This window comes from Henckelia pumila, chromosome 1 (assembly GCF_033568475.1).
Source record: "Henckelia pumila isolate YLH828 chromosome 1, ASM3356847v2, whole genome shotgun sequence".
NCBI lineage: Eukaryota > Viridiplantae > Streptophyta > Magnoliopsida > Lamiales > Gesneriaceae > Henckelia > Henckelia pumila.
This window is the reverse complement of record NC_133120.1, coordinates 118,090,889-118,101,646: the sequence shown is the minus strand read 5'-3', so window position 1 is coordinate 118,101,646 and position 10,758 is coordinate 118,090,889. Positions and strand designations below refer to the sequence as shown.

Here is a 10,758-nt window from a genome sequence, read left to right as displayed (position 1 = left end):
AACTATCGAATAAAATAATTTTGGCTCGAGCTCGACTCGAAAAAAAGTTCAAACATATTCGAATTCGGCTCGAATTCGATAAATTTGAACACGAATCAAATATTTATCAAACAGACTCATAAAGCTTACGAACCGATTCGTTTTGTTTACACCCCTAATCGAATATTGCTGAAATGTCTGCCTTATTGCTACTCTTCTTATTGCTCAACTCAAATGGCCGGTGCATAGTTCAGACTTCAGTGAGTCGTTAACTCTACAGATACGAACATCCAACAAGAATAAATTAAATATGATTACAAATATTTTAAAATATATACGATTGTATTATTCTTTGGAAAATAATCCAATAAAATTTATAAACTAAGTGAAACATTTATGACAAATTAAATAAATGTATCCAAATGGTGGGTGTCTCCAAATTTATTTTTAATGTATGAAATAATTAAGGATAGTTATATATTTTAATGTTTCAGTACTTTTCACCCGTCGCTATAATTTTCTCATTAATTGAAATTAAAGATTCAATCCAACCTATGACTTAAAAGTTGAAGTATGGATCACATCTATTATTAAGTAATCATACCTTGTGAATCGCGTGATGAAGTTCATAACCTGCTGGCTTTAATTTAATACGATTTCTAGCAGTTCCCAGCGACCATCTTTAATTTAATTAGAATTATCACGATTTTTTTAAGTACTCTTGTTAAAAAATTTAAATTTTTTATTTTCTGATTTTTAATAATTTTTTTAATTTGTTTTACAAAAATTAAATTTTTCATGCAAAAAAATTAAAAATAAATAGAAGGCTAAAAAAGAAAGAAGGGCAATTTCGAGATTTTAAAAATTACACTAGAAGACTATTTTATCTCTATTTTAGTTCAAGTATTATATATAGTATATATTATAATATATTTACCACTTGATAAATTATATATATTTATTTATTTATTGGAAAAATAAATTTTTTGTTTTACTAACTTTTTCTACTTTATGTTTTGACCAACTAAAATTTCAAAGTTTGGTTTTGGAATACTAACTTTGATTATTTTTTACTTTCAATCCTATTTCGTCAGACTGCTAACGTGATATCGGAAGTGCTGACGTGACATTGAGAAATGCTGACATATCAACGAAAAATACTGATGTAAAATAAAAAATAGCGGACATGTCTGATGTTATGTCAACATCCAAAATAGCAAAAAATCAAAAGTTAGTTTACCAAAATCAAACTTTAAAAATTTAATAGATCAAAACCCAAAATTATACAAGTTAGTAAAGTAAAAAAGTTATCTTTCTTATTTATGGTTGATTTCAACCTAGCATATGAGTAATACCTCAATGATAGATCTAATGTCTCATGATTTGTCACGTCAACAACATATAATTAATTACGCCTATGTGTAAAAATACAAACCGTTAGATACATGATTTGGGTATTACCCATATGTTAGGATCTCATCTACCTTGTTTATATTCCATACAGAAATTCTTAGAGATATATTAACCTTTTTTCCAACTAAAAATACCCCCACAAAACCAGAGAATATCATGTTTCATTTCTATTTTTTGAAAGGAATATCTCATGTTTCTTAAAACAAGAAAGAAATCCGGAATAAGAAAACAACAAAACAATTTTATAAAATCATACAACACACATGATCCAATTTAATAATATGAACTATAAAACAGTAAATGGCCAATACTTAATCGATGAAATAAAATATTGAAACAACGTTTATTATTAGGTTTGAATTGTCTCGCCCGAAATTATTTTGGCCATTGTTTATCACATGGCACAAGTTCAAAACATTTTGATCGTAAATGTTTGGGGGGGGAAAAAAAAAAAAAGAAATAAAAAAGTGTACTTTGATCAATAAAGTTTGGCAGCGGTACTTTTCTTTAAAAATCACCGTCATTTGTTTTTACACGAGTTGCACATTATTTTTGACCGCTTCCACAAAAGTGACAAAAGTCCCAATTAATCCTTTCCAGAGTTTTCAAATATTCAAACTTTTGAATTAATTTTAAAAATTTTGGACACGCAAGAATTTGGCCAACCAAAAAGTAAATTAAAAAAAATATGAGAAATCAATTAATGTTCGGAAGTCGATATGAAATACTATTTTTTTTATAAAAAAAAATTATGTGACGCGGATGGATGGCTTTTTATGTGAAATATAATATAGAGATGTAGTGGAATTGGCTTAAAGTGTGTAATAATCAATTTAATTATGTAAAGCCTCATCACTTTTACTGGTGATGATTTAGACGTATGATGGTCTGTTATAATAAAACAAGACATGCTGCATGTGAAATTATGATTAATTTTATCTGGTCTTCTTCGACTATAACATACTAGCAATTAGGGCGATGTTTTGTTATGTAGAAATATAAATAATGAAGTATTTTTTTAAATTTTTTTTTAAATTTATTGGTTTTTAAAATTAAAATAGAACGAGAGAAAAATAAAATATTAGAAAAATGCGATCGTATTACAGTAAACTTGATGAATTCTGTTTTAGGCAAATCTAATTATACCAAGATCTTATAGAGTTAGTATATGATTATCTTGTATTATTTATATTAAAAGATTATGAAATTGACAAAGTATAGAGAATTTATAACTATAAATATTTCAACCAGTGTGAATATAATTTTGCAAAGAATTTTAAGTCCATGCATTTGATCCTGCGAGACATTATATATGTTACACAATATTACCATATTGTTAAGATTTGTTGATTAATTTGAGAAAAATTAAAAACAATTGGAGTTGATATTGTGGTAAAAATGATTAAATAAATCAAGAGAAGTGGCATAATAATTGAAGGGGCTAAGATGAAAAAATGACGAAATAAACTTTGCCAAATTTGCAATTTCTTAATAAAATAATCACATAAAGTGTCATTATTGAATGATGGTATAATCAAGTACAACTTAGAAAAATGTTATTGAAACAAATATTTACAAACATGAACAATTTCTTGGAATTTCCTTGGAATCATGGAAATTTGCACTTCTCCAAATGGAAGCAAGCTCAAGTGCGGATTGTGATTTTGTAACACATACATTTTGGTTTCGACCAAAATTATATGTAATTTCAATTTAAGCAAAAGAAAATTAATTGCGTGGAGACCTGGTTCAATTTGACTTGTCAACCACCACATATTCGTCGTCGATAATAACGGCGTCAGCGTCCCACCACGTTTCGCCGTCAGAATCTCCGCTCTTCTCTAACGGCACCCTCACATTTCTCACGTCTCCCACCGTCAGCACCCCGCTGACGTCGTCCCTGACGTAAATCTTGCCACCGATGACGGTGGTGGAGGCGGCGCCTTTCGCCGCCGGATATGACCGCCATTCGGCGTACAAATCCGGGCCACGACTCCGCACTCTCGTGTCGTAACCTCGCAGAACGACGCCGTCTCCCTTCCCATTCCCCTCCGCCGCGAAAAGGACCGCCGGGATGTTAGAAGCTCGGCCGAGGAATCCGTCTGAATCCCGACGATAATCGAAATCCCATCTAGAAACCACTTCGTCCGACTCGAAATCGTCGAAATCCAGCCCGAAATTGAAGCTGGAACTCAGACTGTCCCAAAGCTTTACGACGTTCTTACCGGAAGTGAAATCGGACCAATCGAATCCGTCGCCGCCGCCGACGAAACGCCGCCTCCGGTTCCTCAACCGGCGCGAGTCCTTGACGAAGAAATCTTCATCAAGGCGCCGTTGACCAGAAAACGACGTCGTGGGCCTGCTGCTTTCTTCTTCTTCCTCATCCTCCTCTTCTCGGTCATCATCGGAAGATGATCCCAGGGAGACATCGTCATCCTCACTAATATTCACAATCTGTTGGATTTGATTGGGAGAAGGTATGATGTTATGCAATCGAATGAAAATAAGCTTAATCCTCTTTATTAAACCGCTAAAAGTGGCCAATATGGCAAAAATCAAAGCACCCCATTTCCAGAAACTGTACACTCCGAAACCAATCTGAATCCCAGATGGAAGTGCCAAGAAACGAGAAATCAAAGAAGGGTTCTGCAGACAATTAACTCCAGCTTCGAAATTGCTGATCATATCAATCTGTGGAATCTCCATTAATTCTATAAAAACCAGATAAGATTTTTCTACTTGAAGATTTGCAGTGTACAGCTACTATCCAGCTGGAATATGTGGTTCGAATTACTACAGTATGTGGTTGAGAAAAAGAGAAGATCGAAAGAGCAATTGGAGGAGGAGAGATTTTAGGAGAAATGTGCAATTTATATATATATATTTGATTGATTGATTATGTGAATGAGGGAAGGAAGGAAGGTGGGTGGAATAAGACTTTAGGGATAGTTCTTTCTTTCTAATGCGTGATTGGATTAGGGGGATAAACATTGCCCACGTGGAAAATAGCTGTTTTTTTAATCCTTTTATGTACTTTTTCGTCCTTTTACAGAGATGAAAAATTCATTGATTCACCAACATTTTTTTTTTAAGATTATATGAGCAAATGAATTGAGTTGATTTCAACATCATCATTTTGTTTCATGATTGACCAAAAGCTCTTGAGATTTAGTTATTTAATCAATGTTTACTTATGAATTACGCGAGATCGCATGCTTGGATTCCAAAAAAAAACTAAAGCTCGGTGATTCCATTAGTTTATATCTCCGGCTTATATACAATTGGTGTTTCTTATATTTTAGTTATCCACTTACAAACGATATATTTGTGTAATATATCATTATTTTAGTGAAATTGTAGGTTGTTTGTAAGACAATCTCATGATTTTATATCAGTGAAATATGTCGATTCAATTCATATGTACAATAAAAAGTAATATTTTTTTATAGATTGAGTTGAGTGAGAGATCTGTTTCAAAAAATTTAATCTGTGAAACATTCTGTTTGGAGTTTTTGTTTTCACCATTTATGTAATCCTCCCATCGAAATATTTTGGCATATTTTCTTAGTTTGTCGAATTTACAATATAATATATTGATTCATACCCAATGTTCTCAAACGATCTGCAAACATTGTCACGCACGGGACATGAACTTGCATCTCAAGAGTTCCCTCTCGATAGATCTTTTTTATCCTTTGTTTTAGGCATTCTCGGCAGAAAGACATCTGCGTAAATGTATCTGATTCCAGACTCAATGAAATGTTTCTAGTTCAAAGAAATAACAATATTACAATAATAATCAGTGTTCTTTCCGCATATGTTGGGTTATTTTATTTTTAAAGTCGAATGCGTAAACTTAGAAATGAGTGTACTAAATATTTTATTTTGAAATGTTAAAAATATTGGGGAAATAACATATGATCGTATTGGTATTGGGTTAATAAACATAATTTGACACGTGACAAAGATGCAATGATTTAGGACAGCCCAGGCAGGAGATTCCGGCTGCCTCATACATGACTCAGCAGGACCAGTCCAAATTTGTGGTGGCCTTTTTTCATGCAACTACGTACCACTTATATTTAGACACGTGGCAAACATTAATTGCTCGTGCTTTTATTCACCTCCCTTTTTTTAATTGTTCCTTGGGGCACTTTTTAGTTTTTCTATAATTTATATAACCATGCATGTTATAGCTTTTCAATAATAATCAAGGGTCTTGTTATATATATATATATATATATATATATATATAAATAAAACATACTTTTTTTTTGAACTAATAAAGCATACTTTTTTAAGGACATAACATAATAATTGTGTTCTAGAAGTTTTTTTAAACCTTTAAAATCGTCTCCATCATCCAACCGGAATAAGAAAAATTTTGCGAAAAGAGTTTGATTAAATTAATCAAGATGCCTATCATGATATAGCTAGGTTTTCAATTCAAACTACTACGTTATATATCCAGCTTAATATATAAATAAAAGGTGGCTGTGTCTCATTTTGTTCAAGCAATGTTTGGTTTCTTTCGGAAACAAATGATCTTTCATAGTTATTATTTTAGGATAATAAATTTAATTGCAAGGAATAATTCGCTACAAAATAATGGTATGTTGAACGCTATATATCAATTTAAGTGCCATATGGTAACAATAAAATACTATTTCTCTAAAGAAAATAATAATATATAATCTATCTATAAAAGAAGGATATATATTTTGATAGCAGCCCAAGAAAATTGCTATAGATAAATTATTTGTAAAAAAAATTATTGTCAATATCAGTGCATTGTCTTGTTCGTTATGTTTGACCCTTTGTTTATACGGGGATTTAATGCTGATCGGTGGTCACCCCTAGCAATATAATATAAGCATAATAAGGTATGTAAAATGTTCGTCTGCATTATATATGGATTTAGAAGTACCACGTTTAGTTAACAATTTCCACACTCAACTTGTTTCAAATTATGCCGTGGAGGACATATCCTATATCTATTTCATTTTTATAATCCACACAAACGATAAAAATAAATAAATAAAAATTAAAGTCCTTTGGTATTATCTCTGTGCTCAAGACTGGTTCAGTACGTTATACCGCATATCGTACCGAAAATATCGATATACCGAAATTTTGGTATGTCATAAATTCATACCAATATCGTACCGAATACCGGTATCGGTATGATACTGTATATACCGATTTTTTTTAAAACTGTTTTTTTTTAAAAAAATGTCGGTATACGCGGTATCATACCGATACCGTGTATATTGAATTTTTTTCGGTATATCGAAATACTGAAAATTTGAAAATCCTATACCGATACCGTACCGATTCGATATATACGATTTTTTTTGGATACGGTATAAGCGGTATGCCGACATTTCGATATTTTTTCCTAACCCTACCCAACACCTTTTAAAGATATCGCCAATGTTACTCTTTTTTCCGATTTTTCTCCTATAAAAATTATGTTATCTATTCAAAAGTAGATGGAATGAAACCGTGTTTCTTTGTGGACTTTCTACTAAATAAAATTTGAGCCATTTTCAATATTCAATCTAAAGAACGTTTAAAAATTGATCTAATCCAATTCTAATTCAACCTGATTCAATTAAATACAATATTCCAACTGTATGTTCACATATATAATTATGAGCAATTCTGATTCAACCTTTGACCAAAGGAACCGAGTTATTTGTCAATACGATGCGACAGTCAGAATTTTATCACCTTGTGAATTGCATGTAATTAAATTTGACGTTGATTTAATTTGAAAACCCGCGTGAAGTTCAAGTTAACATAAATTTAATATACTAAAGTTAAATCTAATTGTGTAGAATTGATTTAAATACGTGGGTTACATAACGATATTCGAACCACATATATTATCCGAATTAAAATATGATCTTTAATTAGATATAGTGTGAGACAAGTAACTTTATATTGACATTCCATCGACGGAAAACCACATCGATATTATTTCAAATGTATTAATTAATAAGCAATTAATGTCAAAGCTGACCTAAGAGTCTCATAAAAATTAATACACAACCCCTAATCTTATATTTTACATACACCTATATAAATGAAAATGGTGAAATCTCTTTATCTCCTACTATATTATGAATTTTATTTATATTCTCGATATTATAGTATTGAGATAATGATAACTATTACCTTTTCTATATAATAATATTAATCTTATTTTAGTTATATAACTGCAAATCTGATACCATTTAAAGCTGATACACGTCGCTGATGACATTAGATTATCCTTTCATTGTGGAAGTCACCAGTTGGATCTAACTTGGAAAAAATGTCTCACGTGCTATATTAGTGTATATATATTAATATATATTATACGTGCTAGTACCGCATGCACATAACTTGTACAGTTCGTTTTTGTGTACATGTTGCGTTCATGTATAATCTGTTTGAAATAATTGTACAAATAAAAAAATATATTAAATCATTGTAAAAAAGAAAATATTTATCTATATATAAAGAATATGCCCCTTGACACCATTTGTTTTTATCCAAATTGCTCGATATAAATATTACAATTTTGTTTTCTTTTGTTTTTTTTTTTTGTTTTTAATTTTGATATTTCAAATTAATTGTAGTTTAATCCTTCGATAATTTTTACAACTATTATATTATTTTTATTTGAATATAAATCAAATTAATTACGAAAATATTATTCAAGCATACAACGCGTGCATGAATACACTAGATTAATGTATATATATCCTCACAAGTTTTCTGAAATCGATAGATATATGTCACTAGTATCTGCTCTTATTAAATAATTATTTAATAGGGAATATGGACTTAAATATCTAATCATGCCTAGATTGTATATTCAATGTTAAACACTTGAGATTTGAACTCATAATGTCTTGTGTTATACTTCAAATTGGTTTTGTACGTATTTTATCATGTAATTTTACAATCCTATGATATCATTTGAGAACGTGAGCCTCTCACGTTTTTATGAACAGTACTCACATCATATTGAGAGGTTTAAAATAAGATTGAGTACATTATACGAGAAGAAATACTCCAACTATGATATACAAAAATATTTAATATTTTACATAGAAAACAAGGGTGGTAAGACCTCATTATGTGATTTTCAAAATTCTACATTGAGTTTTAAAAGTCTGTTATCGAGCTTGGTGTAATTAAGAGGTCGAAACAAATTGACAATCTAAAAAATCGAATAAATTTGTACGAGATACATTCAAGTTGTATTTGGATCGATATATTTAAGATTATGATTGATTTTAAATTCTTTGACTTATTTTTGATTAAAATAATTGAAGCAATTTCAAATCCACTCCATATCAAATTATGAAATTTCAATAATTGTGATTGAATTCAAATACATCAAAAATACAAATTAAATTTCATTTAAAATCCATCTCTCAATCCCTTCTCCAAATCAGTTTAATTATTTTAAATCAAATCAATCCATCCAAATACAGCTGTACTTAATTAATTATATTATATAATATAGATCAAATAAATTATAATATTTGAATATATATTTTTGTTAATCGTATATTGCTAATTCCACACGTTTGTGTACTTGATGATGGTCTTGTTGAGTGCACCAACATGAAAAGAAAGACACAAAGGTGTGGTTTTTATGATGTGTTCGAGTTGGTAGAGTTAGATGAATTTTGACTAATGATCAGAAATTTGATTTTTTTGTTAATATTTTATTGAGTGCGACAGTTGTGTGAGTCTGTCGCACATAGTACGCTTTAACGAAATCTAGCGTGTTTATGTATGATTACGTTATTCTTATATTTATCAAAGTAGTTGACCAATTTAATGAATTCTCACGTCGAGACATAACATGATTATACTCTTTCAGATTTTGGCTTTCTTCCAAAATTATCATTGATGCTTTTTTTGACAACTCAAAATAGTTACCATCAAATTTCTTAAAAAAGAATATGAAAAGAAAAGAAACAAAGTTACGACTTACGATCAAGAAAACGATTTATTCTCCCGATATATATATATATATATATATATATATATATATATATATAGTTCTTTTATGGTGCCCAACACTATATGCCCATTTCATGCCCACCATGTACAATAGATGAGTTGACCGGTACAATAGATGAGTTGACTTGTACATGGTGCCCACAAAATAGTTACCATCAAATTTCTTAAAAAAGAATAAGAAAAGAAAAGAAACAAAGTTACGACTTACGATCAAGAAAACGATTTATTCTCCCGAGATATATATATATATATATATATATATATATATAGAATTCTTTTATGGTGCCCAACACTATATGCTCACTTCATGCCCACCATGTACAATAGATGAGTTGACCGGTACAATAGATGAGTTGACTTGTACATGGTGGACATGAAGTGACATATAGTGTTGGGCACCATAAAAGAACTATATATATATATATATATATATATATATATATATAGTTCTTTTATGGTGCATATATATATATATATATATATATAAAAGTCACATAAATAGAAATAAAACAAATTTTCCAGCCCAAAAGACATTTCCAAAAATAATAAAGATATCATAAAATTAAAAAATACAAATAATATATTATTTAATTTAAAATTATAGATAGAGATAATATTGAATATTTAAAATATTATAAATGATAAAATATTTGATCTAAAAATTTTAAAATGTAGAAAAAAACACAATTGAAATAACAAAATTTTTAATACAAAGATAATATGAAGAAGTAAAATATTAAAATAAGACATTTATAAAAAAAAATAGGAGTGAAACAACTTTTATATATATATATATATATATATATATATATATATATATAGTTCTTTTATGGTGCCCAACACTATATGCCCACCATGTACAAGTCAACTCATCTATTGTACCGGTCAACTCATCTATTGTACATGGTGGGCATGAAGTGGACATATAGTGTTGAGCACCATAAAAGAACTCTTTATATATATATATATATATATATATATATATAAACATCTTAAGAGATGTCAAATAGGCTTAAACTGTTTTCTAAAAAGTTTTTCAAACAAATTTACAAAAATTTTAAACTCTGTCAAATACCCCTCCAACCACAATGAATTTAAATTGATTCTAATACTCTCTAAGGATTTGAAATCCATTGTGATGACCTCAATTATAGTATAATAAATATCAAAATGATTTTTTTTAAGTTATCTAAACAATGAAGATACATTATATTCGTAGATTTCAAATCCTTTAATCTATTTCAACCTTAATTTATTTGTATTTTAATTATTTATTCACACACACTCATATTTACTAATTTTGCCAATAATTACATAAAAGTAACACTCTGTGCATCT

At 29.5% G+C, this 10,758-nt stretch overlaps 1 protein-coding gene across 1 annotated transcript; it reads right to left on the bottom strand.

Annotated features, from left to right (window-relative positions):
- Nucleotides 1–2,847: 2,847 nt before the first annotated feature.
- LOC140875311 (uncharacterized) lies at nt 2,848–4,248 on the bottom strand. Its single transcript, XM_073278972.1, has one exon. It carries the CDS (start codon nt 4,096–4,098, stop codon nt 3,142–3,144), a length of 957 nt encoding a protein of 318 aa, XP_073135073.1. The 5' UTR covers nt 4,099–4,248; the 3' UTR covers nt 2,848–3,141.
- Nucleotides 4,249–10,758: the final 6,510 nt, after the last annotated feature.